Source organism: Daphnia pulicaria, chromosome 11 (genome assembly GCF_021234035.1).
Source record: "Daphnia pulicaria isolate SC F1-1A chromosome 11, SC_F0-13Bv2, whole genome shotgun sequence".
NCBI classification, from domain to species: Eukaryota; Metazoa; Arthropoda; class Branchiopoda; order Diplostraca; family Daphniidae; genus Daphnia; species Daphnia pulicaria.
Genome location: NC_060923.1, coordinates 4,419,077 through 4,438,064, shown reverse-complemented (window position 1 = coordinate 4,438,064; position 18,988 = coordinate 4,419,077). Strand labels below are relative to the sequence as shown.

Here is an 18,988-nt window from a genome sequence, read left to right as displayed (position 1 = left end):
TTAGGGGATCATTTTAAAATATATATTTATTTAAACTAATAACTGTCATACACATTAACAGTTGTAGCACATTTTTTTTTATTTACGTACAGAAGTCCGTAGCGTGTTTACTAATAAATAAACTTAGGAATAAGTAAATTATAATAATAAAAATAAGTTTATTTTTTCATTTATCATGTTTATTTAGAAAGTTAAGTTCTTAACGGATAAATAATGCTGCTTGTAAAAGAAGAAAAGTAAAAAAATGTATATTTAATCGAAGATACGTTAAGGTGCGTCTACACTAGCAGTTTTTACAGACATACAGACACCGAATTCGACCGTAACTTGTCTGTAAAAACGGCTAGTGTAGACGCAGCATTAGATAGATATTAATACACAAGCTTTCATCTTTTTTGGATGAGAACTGTACGTACAACAAACATACTTCCGGTACATTCAGTGAATGTACTTGATGGTATGTCCATTGTATATGTTTTTCATATACTGTTGGGATCAAAGAATTTCTTAATTTTTTATCCATTTATGTACATACTGGTAGCGTACCCTGAACATCCACATGGGATGAGGGACGCCAACATCCCGTTGTACATACCTGGGATATCGCTTGGATGGCGCGTCTTAGTAGGGCTCTGAATGAAGCAAGTTGGACTTGGAATATTTGTTGTTGAATCTTTCGTCGTTCTAACCTGATTATTTCTTTTCGCTCGACTTTTCTCATGGAAGAGTAGCATTTGATTTGAATTTCATTACATTGGTAACAGCATTGACAGAACGGAAGCATTGCATTTTATATATATTCGAGTCGAAGGTCAGTCTGATTCGATGCTGCTGGATATCCCCGACAGTCATTTCTTGCCGTGATTCCTAGAAAGAGGGGGGTGGAAATGAAAGTTTTTTGACTGGGCATATAGAAAAAAAAAACAGCAACACGGGCGAGATTGAGTTTATTTTCCGGATGGATCAATATGTTTGAATAGCAGCCTACGCTCGCAGTGCGGGTGAGAAAATGTCGTAGCGATTTTTACTTATTGTTGCGAGGGTTTTTGTTTTTATTTTTATCTACTCATGTCCTTCCGAGTGTAACTAATGTGACGAAACTCTGCGGGATTCGAATGAAGCTGAGTGTGCGCATTTGTTGCGCAATATTCCACTTTCGACTCGTCGTTCGCTGTTCGCTAGAATTTGCGCAGCAATAATCACCACGAATAGCAGTCGTCAACTTGTAGTATATATCTTTATTCCAAATATCAGACTGTCTTTGTCGTCTTTGTCGATTCATTTTTATTTTCATTGCGTCAACTCAGTGTTGCCATGGCGAACTGAAAAAAAGGCGATTCAAGCGTGATGGAGCGTTTCAAATGTCGGTGTATTTCGTCTGTTATTTGTGTTTTGTGCTGTTTTGTATATTTCACGGGTAATATTTGTGTGAGGATTTATGCAACAATGAAGCCGTTTAAATATTAGTTGACAGGGCTGAGCTGTACATCAATGAATTATCGACGTCCGTGTTTGTTTTTTTTTAAATCTGTTGTGTTAATTTCTTTTAAACACATATTGGCATGAATAAAAGGGTTGGGGGGGGCACGAATTTGAAATTGAAATGGACTCGGACACTTAAGATCACGCTTTTGTTATACAATCAGCGTTGATGATGTATAGGAATACAAAGTGTTTACGACTGATGACGGCAAGAGGGGTAGCAGAGTACAAGGGTTTGAAAAAACAAAAGGACAAAAATATTTATAACCGCCGACGGTCTTCACGGAATGGTGTAGTATGTTGGCTGGTTGTTTGTTTGTGCTCGACCGTCCCGGCTGTGCTGTGGTCTTTGTTTTCATTTTCTTTGTATTCCAAACTCGACTACCTTGCCGCTCCCTCAATTCTTTTTTTTACCTTTTTTTAATCTAAAGAAATCAACATTCTACCACAGCAGGAAGAGTTTTTTGGTTGATAGCAACCATGTGAAAATCCATGTATATAATTAACATAGGAACATTTCGTATGTAGGAGAATAATACATTTTGGGAGGGGTTTTGTTTTTTAACAACGGGCATGTTTGAAACTTAACTGCAGTTGCTTTGGCAGGAAAATGATGACATTTAACTTTGTTTTTTAAATATAAGTTAACCTTCTACTTGTTAAGGTCAGTCTGGTTGAAATGAAAAAGAAAATACATATCACATGTGTGGCTTTTCATCTTTTCTAGATTTTCCGATATTTGAACAAATTTTCGGAATCTCTCGAAACAAAATTCACAGGGAAAACTTTGAATGTGCGTGGGTTAAACCCAGTGAACCTATTCAATGGATCGATATAGCAAACCAAGAGGAAAAGAAATATAAAAGAAAAGTTTTTTTTTGTTTTTTGTTTTTAACTGTTTGTGTCTTTATAGCGTAGAAATAGAAACATTCGACCGGAAGCGATGCGAAGTCTGGCTTCCGCGCAGAGACTGTTGCACAACATCTATCCACTCCGTCTAAAGTTGTTGCCAACCGCGCCTCCGTCACATATTGTCCTTTTTGCTTTCTTTCTTTCTCTATAGTCATCACGGATACGGCTGCTGATTGGAACCCGTGTAGCGATATCGTATGCCGATGATGGAGCGTCGCATGGCGTCTCTTTTGTCTCGTATCAATCGGCACAGACAGTGCCGGAAAGTGGTGCCGCAGGTGGAATAGAGTAGAAAGTTGATGGAGAAGTTGGTGTAGTAGAGCAGCTGAAAATAATCGTTAATGCAATCATAATAATCCCAATTTTTTAAAAGAATCAAATCTTTTATTTATTTAATATACCATAAAGAATTGCTGGAGTAGCCAGGCAGTGGAACTCACTTCCGAATTGGAACCGGAAACTTCACCGATAAACACTTGTAGCCGAATGACGTAACTGTTGCGAAATAGAACAAGTTATTGGCGCTATTCGGTTATGACTTTCTCTCAATTTCTGAACATGTCTTGGTGGTGGTACATGTACGATTTTTTAAGAGCGCGAAATTCAATAAAAAGATTATTCTGTAAGTTGGAAATGGCCAAGGGCTCGGAGGGCCCTTTTGGGTGGGTGGGTGTATTCTTTTTTGATTGTTTGTCGCCATGGGTTGCGTCCGCTCTCTTTTCTGGAACGACTTTGATTTATCGACCATGTCTTTGCTTTTACAAGTTAAAGAAAAAATAAAACTTTGCTGGGCGTGGTGGCATTGAATAATAGAATAGGAGAAATCCATTAACTAGAAATCGATTTTGACGTGTTGTTGTGACACAAAACTTGTTATCTTAACAGCACCAAATGTTGTATTGATTTTCTTATTTACCTGGGCAGGTTAAGCATGATGAAAACGGTCGAGATGAGTAACAGCATTTTGGTTATCGAGTACTGGATTCGTATGGACAAGATGTTTCGGTATTGTAGTTTCTCTTCTAAAGAAATGTCCACCAAAAAGAATGATTGAATTTTCACCATATTGGATGGGTAGTAATAAAGTTGAAGAAACTTCTAAATCATTTTTGAACTTTGGTTTCGCGCCAACGCAGCAACGGATGCTCAATCAGCTGATGTATCCAAGAAACTTTTTCTTTTAAAATCAAAAGCAATGTTCTTTTATAAAGTTGTGTGTCGCAGCACGAAAATTCGGCAAATATTACATTTCCTAATGCGGATCAACGACCATTGTGGTGGCTGGTTCTCCAAGCTTTATATGTATAACTCATCTCCTAGCCTGAAAGTGTGCGCATCTGATGAAAGCCGCCCAGTGTTGAAAATACGTTCAGCCAAAAGGAATTCAATCTTTGGTCATATTTGAAAACGTACGGAATTTCAGTGTGCGGGACAATAAAAGCTACCCAGCGGTTTTTTATTCGTTTTTCTTTATCTCCCGGACGTATTTATTTGAACCTCCCCAACTGAAGATTTATGTGAAAAAAGAAGAAGCTCCAGCAGCCAAAGGGAAAACGTTTTTGCAGTGGCTGTGAAAATAGATTGAATGTATACGGAATGGCAATGTGAAGTGGAGGGGCCCAAATAAATCGATGGCGCCGATATCGAAGGGGGGGGGGGGCGGAGATGAAAGGATAGTGTGTGTGTGTGTGTGTAGGAAGAAAAGGTGCGGATTGATTCCGGCTGTGCCGATGGCTTACGGGTGCAGATTTGACCGTCGTGACTGTTGGGTTCGTGAAGTTGAATGGGTTGTTGATGGATGCTGGCGGCCTGATTAGCCGTGACTTTGTTGACGGAAGCACATCCGCCGGACAAGACTACGGCGGCATTGATCACGGCATTGGTCGACGATCTGTCTATCGGGCTGCCGACGCTGGTTGACGCCGGCTCCGGGATCAAGTTGCCGAGCTGTTGAGCGTGCAAATTGCCGTTGCTGTTGTTGTTGCTGTGATGCGATGGATTGGACACGGATCCCTGACCGCTGTCACGCTCCTGCCAGTGCTCCGCCATCCGGATCGTTTTCATCTGCCATCCAATCAATCAAATCAAGAGTAAAGACACACACAGATTAGTGGCTTCTATAATAATCGGGCTGCACGAATTTTGACCCGTGTTATTCATTCACCTATTCTATAACCCAATAGTTATTTTTATTGATCGTCTCGATAGAAATAAACTTGAGACATTTTTCAATTGTCCTGGAAACGACAAAGGAAATAATTGGACGCGTAGTACTTGCTGATCCTTTTTTTAAATTGTCCTGACCTGACGATCGGGTGGGCGGAGACTAACTTTTGTGTTATCTCTCCATGGCACATTTGATGGAGAAATCTAAAAGTAGGTTTTCTCATATGCGACTAGTTCCCTCCCCCCCCCCCTTTTTTTTTTAATGGGAACTCTGGGGAGCAACCGAATTATTACATTTTGAAATGGAAAATTCTCAAAGTTTGATCTATTTTCGACTTGATTCCGGTCACCTGTACTATCTTCACGGAGCTGTGTTTGACGTCGTTTTTAGTCAGGACGTCTGGGACTTGAGTTTCCTAGGAAAATTAAATTCCCTCCGCATTTTTTGGATGAAATCACGCAGAACCTGCTGCAACTGCTGCGCAGAAATTTAATCATTACTAAGAAGAAGAAATCGCTTTATACTACGTCACAACTTTTCAAAAAATTCTCTCTGCCTATAAAAAGAAAAATGATTATTACATTTTAAAATTATTGGAACGAGCCTTGATATTTCTCGAGAGTCGTTAAAACTCGAGAGATTTGTTTGTCAAAAACGCTGGCGGATATCTTTAACGATTTTTCAAATATTCGCGCGTTTAGGGGAATCAAGGCATTTTGGTGATCGTTCATTGTGTAGCGCGATCTATAGCGACTGTTGCCGTGCACAGCCATGTATAACTACTAGTTTTTATTCCCCCCAAAATAATGGAGACCCTGTGACGTGATTCTGGTCTAGAACATATTTTGCAACATTTCGCTGGAACTGTCGCTCGAAGCTCATGTAATATGCACTCGGAGTGTGTGTCCAGTGTTCGTACATGTTGATTTTGTGTTTCAGCATCTATGTGGCAACTGACTTGCGCTGTTTACGTGTTGAAAGATGATTTACTCTCCTAGTTATTTCATGGGCAAACACAGAAGGTAACGTGGAGCTATATTGCTCCTACCTACTATAGCGTAGGTAAACACACCTCGTAAAACACGAGTGGGTGGCAATGTTGGCAGGCTGTGAATCGGTAATGGACTTGCCGAGCTGAAAACGAAATTGAACTTTCCCAATAGATAGGCGGAAGTTGTTGGCGATGTTGATGAAAAAGTATTTGGCCGAAATTGTACATAACATCAACTGACCAATAAAGTCACTTGTGAATAAGACTCGGTCCAGGATTTATTTATTTTCTTTCTTTCTGTATTCGGAATAACTTTCCCGGAAAAGGACTGAATAACGAAAAGAAAATAAATAAAGAGGGAATCAAATCTTTGGGGATTTGGTGTGTTGATCGGAAGGCGATGGGCGTGTGGCGCATTTTGAACTCTACACGCTTCCGTCTGCTGGCTGGATCGGCAGCAGCAGCAGCAACAGCAACATATGAGGAAATCGATCGCTTCTTGCGTCCGTTGGCCTTGGCTGACGTTGAACAAATGACACTCTCTCCGAGAGTCTACCAGTCTGAGATATGGCAATTGTTTCTGATTGCGGACGTGTAGTTATGCTCTTCCTCAAAGCCTCGTTGTTCTGCCTAGTCTTTAATTAATAATTAGTCAACATAAAGACCGCCGATGGCCTTATTGAAACTGCAATCATTTGTCCGGAAAATGGTGTCCGTCCTCCTAGCTCCTATACTCTGTCCGACATGAATTATTTCGCATCTTGGCTCCTGTATAAACGTCCCAATTTTCTTCAGGCCCCCCACTCTAAATCAAATATTCATGTAGATTGGAGCAAAGCGATTCGCTACAGAGCGCCGACACTCCCTATGTGCACCATAGAAACTTACGGAATGGGTGGTACCCACCTCTCGTATCATTTATTGATTCCATCTTTGGCTGTTGTCCTAATGCATTCCCACTGTTATATCGGTAATCAAAATATTATTGGCCCAATCTTTTACGAAATTGCTCTGAACTTTTTCTTCCTGCTTTCAATCTGAATACATATATATACATAGGCTCGTTGAATATGCATAAACCATTTCACGGAAAGGTCACTGGATAGATTTTTGCGTGTAATATAGTATAGGCCCTATAGAATAATGTATAGCTGCAATTAACTGACTAATAACATTCTCGGAAATGGGAGATCCTCTTAAAAGTTTTATTCGATCTGCAACCACTATTCATAATAATGCCTGAAAATTTTAACAACAAAATTGATAATTTGTAATATTTGTTTTTCCTTCTCTGTTGTGTGTACGAGCGTTTGTACAAGGATAATAAGTTTGCTGCTATCTACTTGTCAAGTTTCTCCGGTTGGGATGGATTAGCGTCTAAGCCAGATTCTTCTCGGAATTGAATTGTGAATGTTTTGGATCGATTTGTCATGAATGTGTTATACGACTATGTCGGCTGGCAGAGAGAGAGAGAGAGAGAGCTTATTTTGAGCGTATGAATCCTTAATAATTATTTGGACCGATGCAAGTTCTCTCTTTGAAATGTCGTTCGATTATTGGGGGATTTCTTATGACAGCCGCGGGTTGTCAAGACAACTTTTTTTATTTACTTCAATACCCGCATGTCGTTATATACAAGACAGACGGTGGTGGTCGTGAATGCGCCCTGACAAAATGGAGCGTGCAACCGTCTCCATTAGCTCCTGCGAGTAGTATGGTACATTCTACGGCGCAGCCGGAATTCCGGATATATCGCCCCCCCCCCCCTAAAAAAGAGGGGAAGTTGAGTCGACGGAGATGGGGAGAGAAAAAAGTGAAATATGTAATGAGAAAGACATCAAAAGACATGCTTTTGAGAGGAAATATTTTTCACGCAGCCATCACAGCAGCAAATCACGTGGTTGTAGTTTCCGGCCCGGTTTTTTTTTTTGTCGTGGATGGGAAGTAAAAGGCTGGATCGATCGGTGACATATTTCTATATAACACAACACGTATATATAACTTGTGCCGTCTCTCCCATTTCTGTCGCCAGGCTGTAATTTCAATTCAATCATCACTGATGATGATGATGATATATAGACGACATGGGAATATGCTGCGTCTGCAAGAATCAAATATTCCGCCGGGTATTCTTTTATTTTATTCCCGAAGGGGTTTTATTCTTTTTCTTGTTAGGGAGAGGGAGTCTTAATCTCGCAGCAATTATTGTCCTTTTGACGTTATCCAGTTTTTTTTTGTTTGTTTTTTTGAACGGTCTATATAGTCTCATAAGTCATATATCTCCCGCCGTGTTCATTATTTTCGATTGGGTTTTTCGGCTAGTGCATTTTCATCGTTTATCGCTGCGGGATCGATAACGACGTAGCGGTTTTCTAGTCGCTGGAACCGGTCCAATCCATCTGCAACTTAAGCGCCAAATAGAAACTAGGACGGCGGTTCTCCAAAAGTCGTTTTTTCTCTTCTTACGTTTATCTTGGGGCTTTTTAATAGGTCGTCAACTTTAAAAAGTGAGATGAAATGTATATCTCGATTCAAGAAAAAAAAAAAGTAAATTTCTGGTTGAAAGGTATCGGGAGGAATGAAAAAGGATGTGGGTATATCGATCACTCGTTGACACGGAGGATTTTTTACGCCTCGAATGGCAATAGCGGCTAACGTGATTGGGCGTGAAACGATAAATAGGACGGTCCAGTTCATATTAAGCCGGCTCAACTTTTTTTTTTCTGCCATTTTCATTGCGTTTTATAGCCCATAGTGTTTGAAGTGTCTGGTATACATGGCAGCAGCCATCTACCATCTAACGGGACTGGATTCAGGTTGATCCGTCCAAGAGATGGGGGAATTCAGACGAGTTTCTTCAAACGATTAATGCGCTTGACGCTCTACGCTAATGAAATAGCAGCTCAGACAAAGAAATCTCTCAAAATATTCGGCGCAACGAGAACGGCTTGTGGTGGGCGCGACATATATAACGACCGCTATCGCGGAAAAGATTTGCAGTGCGTCTGTCTGTAAATTGACCGAGTTTGATGTGGAAAATTTGGTCAAACTTTGGATTGAAATCTCAATGATTTGAAATGTGACGAAAACATTTGAATGATGGAATTTTATTGGCGCAACTTGAACAATTTTTTGATTATTTTCTGCTTCGGATTGATTACACGTTTATCCCGGTTTCAGCTCCTTGGCAACTGTTGAAAACGACAACATTTTCCAGTCGTGTGGAATGCGCGTACATGTCTGCTGTTCTTTGTAGTTTGTCGTTTAATCAAGCCTCGTATCGACCGTGTAATGAGAAAGTTGTTTGGGAGACGCTTCGCTGAATGTGTTGATTGAACAGGTTGAACCCACCCATCAAGTTGGGAGCAGAAAAGAGAAAAGGTTGTAAATTCACGGTTCGTTCGTTATTAGTGATCCGAACCATCTATACTCTCATCGCAATTGATTCTCTACTAGACTCTCTTAAACAATAAAAGTGATCAAATAGTATGTTTTGCGGGATGATGTTTTCTGGAAGACAATTGAGATTGGAAAAGCGCGTTGGGATTGGGAATTTACGTCACTGACTTGACGTTAGCCTACCGCGCTGCTACTGCCATTGCAGATCCAATAAGAATTGCACTTAGTATTTTCCATTTTCTGTTTGAATTCAATTGGGTGGTGGGCGTGCGCTGCGACGCACGGTAGGTTGTTTTTCCCAAGAGTTCTGCCATTGTCTACGGTATTTGATTTAGATAATCAAACAAAAACTCGGATGGAAACGAAGATGCATGTGCTGTGTGGAATGTCGTCCCTTTCACCTTGGCGACGATTTCGCTCTTTCCAAGAATAATTTAGGGGCATCAATTTGAGATGAAAGTCTGCAAGCGTCTTATTCTGACTATATCTTCACTGGTGGAATTCAATTATACCGCGACATCAGGAGAGTCCAGCTGATAGGACCCCCTTCCCCCCATGTAAATTCTATGATGAGCTAAAAGTTGCCCGGGAAATTTAAATTATTATTTTTTCATTTTAAAATGAATGACGAAAACGGGTGGACTATGCGACGAATTGATTGTATTTCCTCTGAATGAATTCGCCGGCTATAGAATTGTATGTGCATACAAGATTATATATCTAGGCTGAGACTGGTGGCGGTATTATTACGTTGCGCGCCTATAGCGCCAAAAGCCATTCCGCGGCTTAAAGGATTTCAATTCGGCCACGGGGGCTGTGCATAGTAGTAGTAGTCTAGGCCGGCTGGAGCGCACTCATCGTCTTTGTGGCATTACCACCCAAAATAATAAGAAAGAAAACCGGAAGTTGTCTGGCGCTGTTCCACTCGCCTATATATGTAATAGTAATATACCTTTGCGATGGAACAGACTACGATTTTCTGAAGGGCATTGTGCACATTACATCTTGAAAGCTATTGGTGGATCCAGCATCCATCCATATCCAGCGTCTGGAGATGTAGACACACACACACACACACACACACACAAGGGTGGAGGGGTTTTGAGCCAAAACTTTGATCATCAAGTGAAGACTCTCTTTTTCATTGTGTACATCTTTCGTCGGGATTATAAACCAACCGAGAATATGGAAAACAACCAAAAAACAACCAACAAACAAAACAAATAAGGACGTCTTTTGCGTTTAATCTTATTGGTAATCAGCGGGCCGTTTGTCATCTACTTCAAAAAAAAAATTTTTCATATTCTTTTAGATAAAGGAAAAATTATCAGAAATAAAAGAGAATTATCATTATTTTGGGATGAGACTGCCAAAAAGTGCTGAGTTTGTAGGGTAAAAAAAAATTAGCAGCTTTGACGAGTGGCCGAACCCCCCCAGCGATCGATGATGACATTTTATAGATTGTATTTGTTTTTATTCTGGTTTCTAAGCGGTCGATATATGTTTAGATTTTCTCTTTTTTCTCTAGCGACAAATCATCATGTATATTTCTTTTTTGTTGAATGATTTGCTGCTCAGTCAAATTTATTCATTCGGATGTCAGTCGCATACAGCTCTTCTATTTTATGGACAAAAAGATGACGACAAAAGGAAATTGAATACAAAGACAAAATCAAGTGACAACATGGAGGGGCCAAAGAGTACATCCACTGACAACTATGTAGGTTTAAATACATCTTCCGTTACAAAACAGCCGAAAAGATGTCGCTGTCGCTGTTTTATCTGTGCCGTTTCCTGGACAGCGTACGCTGCAGCTCCAATAAGAGACGCCTAACAACCTGAGATATATAATGGCGCCGGAGCGATATGTACTTATAACATCATAACCGTTAAGAATTCGCTGACTGAATTTACACAAAAGTTCTTTGCGCTGCAGCGTATGCTCCTAAAGAATAGAAACTGCGAACGTGTTGGGTGAGGATCCCGCTGTCAGGTTTTTATTATTTTTCCCGACACCCCGCCAACAGCAGCAGCAGCAAAGCTTCGTGCCTACAATTATGTATGCGACGTCTAAGCGACCGGTATATAGGTGGCAGCTTTTCATTTTTTCCCCAACTCCGTTAACGTCGTCGTCCGCGATACGCCGACGCTTTTCGCATCACCAATGAGAACACTGGAAATGCTGGTCGGTCGACATTTCTGGCCGGATTCGGGATGTAAATAACGCGCTGGCATCAATCAGTGTTACCAGCACGGGCGTAGAATGTATTACAGTTTATCGTGCGCAGCTTGCTTGTCGCCCGAGTTCATAATCAATTCGATTTGAAATAATCTTGCGGCCTGCTGGTCTGTTGCTGCTAATGTTGGCCAATCATCGGATTTCATACGAGTTGGACCCCATGACGGCGAATAATTGCCAGAATGAAATCAAAATCAATTTCTGGCAAGTGGATTATGTCAATAAATTACGGTCGACGACATGCGTGGGCGTCAACCCCAAATTCCGCTATTGCAACTTTGTACTATAGACCCCTGGCAGTGGTTAGAGAAATTGTTGAATTGCTTTTGTGTTGACACAGTGGAATTTATATTTAAGTCTGCTGTGCGTGCCATTTTCGTGCCGTGAATCCTTTCATGTTGATGAAGTAAAGAATACCCTCCATTGCCGCAACGTTATATACTAGAAGCGTGGAATGTATCTAGCCTCGATGGCGAACGACGTCAAAGAGCTGTCATCACTCTGTAACAAGCAGCAGCAGCCGACAAAACGAAAAGAAAAATAAAGTTTCTTTTCTTTTTACTTTTCTATCAGATTTCCATTCGCCGGCTGTTATTTTCCTCCTATTGTGCACAAGAGACTGTAACAGGCAGCAGCAGCAGCATCTGGCGCCAGTCTTGTCATCTTGACGTAATTGTCAATTGTCAACGCGGTAATCTGCACCCAGCAGTCACCGAGTCTGTTGCAGTTTATCTTTTACGAACCAGAGAGAAAACAAATGTGAAATTATATGTGATAAACGCCAAAGCAGGTTGTTGCTGCTCCGCCTCCAGCAAAGATGTATTGATAACAACTCTTTTGTAAACAAAACATTTTTGGATGCTGGAGTCGATGAGTTTCGTGCTGATGACGTCCGTCGGCTCAGCTCTCCACCCCCTGTTGCTGTGGTAATTTTTGATCGTGTTTTTTCCATTTTGTTTCTCTCTTTTCCTTATGTTTTTCGGAAGATAAAAATATCCTATACCTCCGTTGCGACTATGGTATAACGACGAAAAAAAAAGAAAGAAACGTTTGTTTGTTGCTCCTCCTGCGCTTTCAAGTGTTTGGCTTTTTCATGGCGACTTTTGAACTTGAGCAGCTGGATGAGCTCGAGTCCCCCATGGCCCCTTTTTGATCAGGCAAACTCTTTCCTCCTTTTCTTTTATTTCTTGGCTGCTGGCGTACGGGCTGGACATTTTATATTCAGGCTGAAATGAATGAAAGGCGATGGAATGTTTGTCGCTCGCTCAACTAGATCAAACGAGGCGAGGGGGTAAGACTTGGCGGTCTATTCAAATGGGCTTCAGATGACAGTCGAGATGATGATCGTATAAATTAGGTGAATAAGACGGGATGGAGTATGTGTGTGCGTGCCAAAAGTGTGATAGGTCAATGGGTTTGATATAGTCTATATATGGACAGATGGGTACCTCTCAAACCTTTGATTGCTTTAGACATGTATCTGAGCCGGCGGAGATAAAACGGGTAGAATTATTGGCTAAGCGTGAATTGTATGTTACGTCGCCTCACCAATGCGTTGAACTTCTCTACTACGGGCGTGTCACCGAGAACTACGTGATTTGTGAGAAATGATTTGTCTTCTTTTATTTTTTTTTTCAAGTTCTGCTAGATTCACGCTACATTACACGAGTGCTACATTATTGACGGTGCGTAATAGTAGTTGGGGGGAGCATCATGTCAGTCGTCTTTTGATCTATCGATTGTTCGATTTAACCTTCGAGCGATCGGGCGACTTTCACGGGAAAAACAATCGTCTTTTTCTCTCAGTCGAGCGAAAATCTAATGGAACATTTCTGTGTCAGATTTCTCTTGTTTAATATCCGCTGGGGTTTTTTGGGTTGTTTGATTATTTGAACGACTTGGACTGCTGCTGATGCCGTTAGAAGAGATGACAAAACAGTTGCTATTTGCGACCTCTACTGTGAACATGTTGGCGGTGATTCCGCACGTGATGGTAGATCCAGCCACATAAACAAGAGACTAACATCCGCCAAGATTTTCTTTTGACTGGATTTGTGTGGGATCATAGAACAAACGTGCAGCAGTTTTGGAGGGGCCGCCGCTCTGTAATGATGGATGCGCTGTGGGGGGGAAACAAAAGTATACTTAGTGACTAGTGTGCGGAAGACAACCGAGATAAGCACGCGTCTCTCGATGTGTATATAACAGTCTTATTACCTGGTATGTACAGTAATGATTCCTAATTGTTATGATTATTTCTTTAAAGCGGCAATTTTTGCGGATGGCAATTAAATCATATCGATTGCGCAACATCAAGCGGAATGTATATGAGGAGGAGTCCTTCCGCTCTGGAATGAAATGGCTACTACTCCCCTGTATACGTTGTATTATAGCGCATAGACGCTCATGACGACCCTTCCTTGTGCGCACAGTTCGGTCAACCGTAAAAGTAAAAATAGGCTCAATGGATGGACGTCGCTTGTGATCATTTGATTTGAATGGAAGCGTTGGATATGCCTTTTGAGCAGCAGCAGCAGCGGTCTATTTTGCATATAAACCGCATTCTAATAATGATTTGCATAACCTATTTGGCCGTGTGGGGTTTTTTCCTTGTCGGTTGAGAGCTCCAACTTTCCCTAGCGCAGTGGTCGTCACCTAGTACAACATACGTGGCGTAGTGAATACTACTAACTAACTATTTAACCAACACACGGTAGTAGCGGTACAGGAGCTTTTTTTCTTGTCAGCTTTGCTGCTGTCTCCGGTTCTGGTTTCTCGGAATTATTTTGCTAATTAATTTTAATTGAAGGGATGCGGGTTGAAGTGAACACACAAGGAGATTACGTCGCGGAGAGATGGGAAATTGCTCAGCACGCTCACACATCTGCAGATTCACGGTAGGATTTGTTATTACATAAGTTGGAATTGAAATAAGATTGTCAATCTTATTTTTTTTGGGGGGGGGGCATTTCTTTTGGTATTTTTCTGTTTTTCTTATTTTTGCTTAAATAAAAGAATGGGGACTTGTTATTTGGCAGCGTCGGATAGGGGCGGACGTTGGTTCTTTGATTGAAGATTGTTTCCTCGCCTTTTTTTTGGCAAAAGTTTATGTAATCAAGTAACTTGTTATTTTCTTCATCTTTCCTTCTATCTAGTTTGATATGCCTCTGTTTCGCCGAACCCGAGAGAGAGACTGCCCCTTTTTTGCACCTTGTTATTGCTTCATTGTCGATCAAATATGTTTAAAAAGTAGGTTTTGATTTTGATATCTCCACTTTTGCGCTCAAACTTGTTAGTGGAAGAACCTGAATCTTCCTGTTCCCATTGGCGCAATCTCAAGTCTGCCATCGAAAAAATTCTAGTCGGGTTTACTGATGCAGATGAATAATATGTGCTGCTAGTTATAAATAGGGACTATTAGTATTGACGCCCCGGTGGGCACCACATTTCAAGTAGCTCTTTGATAAATTGTGAGGATGTGAGCTGCTTGTTTAAAATAATAAAAAAAATAAGGAGGGTCATCCAGACTTGATTTTGAACAAATGAGCAACGAAGCGATCCTTGAGAGCATATGACATTCCCTAATTGTCGTGAGGCATTTAGAAAGGTAATACTCATTTAATTTTTTTTTTCTGAAAATTACGTTCTCCCGCCCACCCAACTCTTAATTAAGAAGCAACTTGAAAGCTGAGGGGGGGGGGATTCTTCGAATTTTCTCCGTCGTTCATTTTTCTCTCCAGTTGAACAGCACACGCGCCGAAATGAAGATAATATGTGTCTTGAAATGCGCACCTACTGCGTCACCCCACGCGGAGATGATTCTAAATGGTAATTTGAATTACGCGCCATTCGCGCGCAAGGTTAAGGCAGCATGTTGGTTGGGAGAAACGAGGGCGGGTTTTCGGTTTATTTGCGGGTTTGGTGCAAATTTTTGCTCGGATCTTGTCCGTTCATGATGGGCTTGATGAAACATGTCGAGACGAACAATTTGATATGAAATTAGTCCCGATCTGTCCAGCGGATCTTGAGTGTTGGAGATGAAACCGCTTTTATCTTTTTTTGCGGTTTGGTTTTAGGGAAGGGGTTGATTTTCTTTGATTTTGGCGGGTAAGTGGGAGGCGGGGAGGGCTGATTTTTAGTATCGATAACTTATTTAAACGTGGTAATTAGCATATTTGTGTCGTCTGCTTTCCTTTTGTTTCACAGTTTCGAAAATGCAAAAAGGAGACCAAAGACCAGATATTTTGTATCATAGAAAACTCAACGTATCACTGGTTTGATGGAAACGTGTACGTGGGCACGTGGCTGCAAGAGAAAGAGCACGACAAAATAATATGTGGTCGTCGTGTGAACTTATTTGTTGTCGTGACTCCCCATCATGCTCTCCACTCAATGCTGTTTCTCAGGCAAATAAAACTAAGAACATGAATGGAATGATTTTGGGAACTTATATAGAGAGGTTAAACCTGTTCCAAAAATGTGAAATGCTGGTGGTTGAATACAGTGACTAGCATTTATCGGAAACCCATTTATCATGTGTGCTTGTTGTCGATGCATGGCAGAGTTTGTTTGCTCTATTTAACCTTCACCTCTTTGTGTAGATTTCAGGAGCCAGCCATCGTAACCACAAGATGTGCAAGTTTTGGTACTGACTCGTCATCACCAACAATCTCAGCATTATCAGTTGGGTAAAATTATTTTTGTTACTTTTATTAACCAATGACCTGCTGTATATTTTAATGGTGCCTGAAACTTGCATAACAGGGTATTGCATGTAAACCTTAGGTAATCCTGGTTGTTAAAAATATTGGGTTGTGTTACCCACCGCCTTCTTTCTAACTTTTCCTTGCTTGTTGTCTCTGCAATATTATTCTCGTAACAAATTTTTTATTTTTGTTCAGATTAGCAGATCCTAGTTTAATTGGAAAAACTCTATCCTCGTCTACACCCATGTGAAGGTGTGTGTATATTCACGATGACCCCCTTTTCTTATATTCTGCCTTGTGTCAACTTTATGAGGACGGAGCATTTGTGGATGCCTGGCTGTGAAGTGAATTTCTCGGGCTCAAAGGTAGGACAAATGTATCTATTCTTCCTTTTTTTGACTATTTGATGGTGTTGGTTACGGAGTACGATTATTCCTGAGTTAGGCAATTGAAAGGAACTGTTTTCTCTTGCCGTTTCTGTTGACTCAATCAGGGTTAATTAAATAACTAATTTGCAGAGCGACTGCACATCAGGCTTGTTTTATACCTCACCATTCAAAAAATTATTTGATTTTCAACACTTCAAACAATGTGCAAAGTCTATACAATTGTGTGTCCAAGCTAGGGACTTGCCGCCACAGCACCGGCACCTCCTTGTTTATAGTCGTACTAGTGGAATTGATGGGATATCTTAAAAAGAGCTATTTCGTCATTGTTCTGTAATATTGAAGTTGCATTCCCTTGACATTGAAATGAATTCCGCGAAAGTAGAACGCCGCTGCTATTTATATTCAAAATGGAGGACTTTTATAGACTGGAAAGTGCACTACAAACAGTTTTTTTTATGGCGTTATCGGAGCATCGCGTCGTTTTTGGCAGCTGCTGGATCAGATTTTCGCGTATAAAACAAAAGCCCAAGATTGAATCAATCGAATCGCTATGTAGCATTTCCAGTCGCGCCTCCGTCGGAATCAAATTGTTAACATCAAATTGAAAAAGAAAGCTTCTTATACACTTTTGTTTGTTTTCGAACCAGCCGCATTACATTAGGTGACGAATAAATTTAGGAGCAAAACCCAGGCCCCCCCCCAAAAAGAAATTGTTAGTAGCACATATTCCCGAAAAAGTGCTAGAACAGGCAAAGGATTTGCGATTCCTATTACAACAGCCGCAAGGGGGGATCATATGGTATTTGGTCAAACCTCTCAGTAAAAGCTTTAGGGAATCAACTTTGTAAAATGAAAAAAAGAAGAAAACTTGGCCGGCTGTCTTCTGCTGCTGCTGTTGTGTATGTATATTTTTCGGTGGAAGGGGGGAAAATGACGTGATCGTCAGATAGGATCAGTCTCCGAGCTATATCCCCCCCCCCCATCTTGTTTATGGGTTAGCCGTCACCAAATTTGCGACTTTGAATATATCCCCCCCACGCCATTTTGAGGCTTCCATTTCATGACGATTCTTTTTCTGCATATCGTCCCATCCATTTTCTCTTTCATCTTTTAGTATATATTCCCGCTATGGTCCTCCCACTGGTTTATTTTGACAGACATTCAAATGTTATTCATAACGAAAGGCAGAGTCCGTCCGCCGTTTCTATGATACTGAGAAAAAGAGACTTTCTTTTCGACGTCCAGTTCCAAAAAATGTGCATTTATTTATCTGTAACTTGGATTCTTTCTGTTGGCTGGACAGCTCTGACCGAATCTAATCTAATCCATTCCCGTTTCTCTCTCGACAGTCATTTATCGATGACGTCTATACGCGATGAAATGCTTTATAAAGACTAAAATGATTTAAAAGTGAACAAATCTGACTTGAATGTGCTGGGCCGACGAGTTGTTTGATCTCGACTTTTTCCGGTTGAACGTCCGGCTGAAGACGATGAGGTTCTTTGCGATGAGGGTGTTCATGACGACGATGAGGATGAAAGGGATGACTAGCGTCAGGACCGTGTCCAGGAGGTTGACGACGTGCATGAATCGGTAATAGGCCGGCAGTAAGTCGCAAATGGATTTGCCATCCGGCCCGTTTACGTCGGTGATTCCGGCCGTAAACAGCGAGTAGACGTGACTGGTGAGAGTGGTGAGCGTCAGGACGGAGATGATGATCTTGGCCCGTCGTACCGTGCACATGTACGGACGCTGGAGTGGATACTGGACGGCTATCAGGCGCTCGATGGTGAACGCCACCGTCAGCCAAACGCTGAGACACGAGCAGACGCTGCTGGTGTAGACGAGGGCCTGGCAGAATCCCTGTCGATTAAACAGATCGACTCCCACGTGATTCAACCAGACGACCAGCAGAGTCAGTAGGAAGCCCAGGTCGGCCAGGGCCAGGGCGGCCAGGTAGTAGCTGGAACTGCGCAGCTTGAGATGGGTCCGCGTGAACACTAGGAAGTTGAGAGTGTTGCCCACCATGCCGAAGATGATGATGACGGCCAGGTAGTAAAAGTTGAAGAAATCCAAACATTTCAGCGCGAAGGTGAAGCTGGCCGTCACGTTTGGCGACTCGGCCAGCCCTTCCGTTGCGCTCACATTTTCACTGGACAAGTTGGACGCGGAGTCGAACACGGAAAGAATTGGCGACGTCGTCTCGTTGTCCGTCGACTCCATAGCGATGTTGGGGATGGGGGTGGTGGGGGTCTATGAAGGGACGGACAAGAAACAAAGTGAAATGACTTTGTTGAGCTGCTCTTTTTCTTACTTCTTTAGCTCACAACGTTCAAACAAGAACTGTGGTGAGGTGTTTGAAGCCTCCTTGATGACTGGACCACGGCCGTCTCTCTCTCTCTCCCCATCATCTCCACCCACTTTTTCTTTCCGGCGCATGCGCCCGCGTCTCGGCAAAAACATTTTCGCGGCATAGCGCAACTTGTTTCATTTTGAATAAGTCCAAATACCCAATATCGGCCAAAGTTTGAATCATAGTCTTTGCATAATCGATTGCCCCCGTCTCAACCTGCTTATACCAAAGTTTGGCTTTTCCTGGAATTGCCGATTTCTTTGAATCGGCGAGTACGGAATTGTACAACTATCGGAACTATTTATTCTATAAATTACGTAGTTGTGAAAATGAACAATTTGTTCCGTCTT

At 41.6% G+C, this 18,988-nt stretch overlaps 2 protein-coding genes across 2 annotated transcripts in view; one reads left to right on the top strand and one right to left on the bottom strand.

Annotated features, from left to right (window-relative positions):
• LOC124315340 (leucine-rich repeat-containing protein 15-like) overlaps positions 1–18,988 on the top strand; it is a 38,502-nt gene that overhangs the window by 2,212 nt on the left and 17,302 nt on the right. The window contains exons 2-3 of the mRNA XM_046780966.1: positions 15,792–15,878; positions 16,092–16,261. The gene's annotated coding sequence lies outside the window, so the exon portion shown is untranslated. The remainder of the gene's footprint in view (positions 1–15,791; positions 15,879–16,091; positions 16,262–18,988) is intronic.
• On the bottom strand, positions 1,406–18,644 carry LOC124315288. The gene is made up of 5 exons (XM_046780858.1): positions 17,711–18,644; positions 4,134–4,458; positions 3,311–3,416; positions 2,796–2,889; positions 1,406–2,719 (listed from the first exon to the last, which is right to left on the bottom strand). Exons 1-5 carry the CDS (start codon positions 18,506–18,508, stop codon positions 2,549–2,551), a joined length of 1,494 nt encoding a protein of 497 aa, XP_046636814.1. The 5' UTR covers positions 18,509–18,644; the 3' UTR covers positions 1,406–2,548.

Bases quoted from the DNA above. Each gene is read 5' to 3' on its own strand.
- LOC124315288 (XM_046780858.1), bottom strand. From the start codon at position 18,508: ATGGAGTCGACGGACAACGAGACGACGTCGCCAATTCTTTCCGTGTTC. The intron at 4,459-17,710 runs GTCAGATTTGTT...ATTGGATGGCAG, and splicing joins CGTCGGCCCAGCACATTCAA to ATGAAAACGATCCGGATGGC. The intron at 2,890-3,310 runs GTAAATAAGAAA...ATTTCGCAACAG, and splicing joins ATCATGCTTAACCTGCCCAG to TTACGTCATTCGGCTACAAG.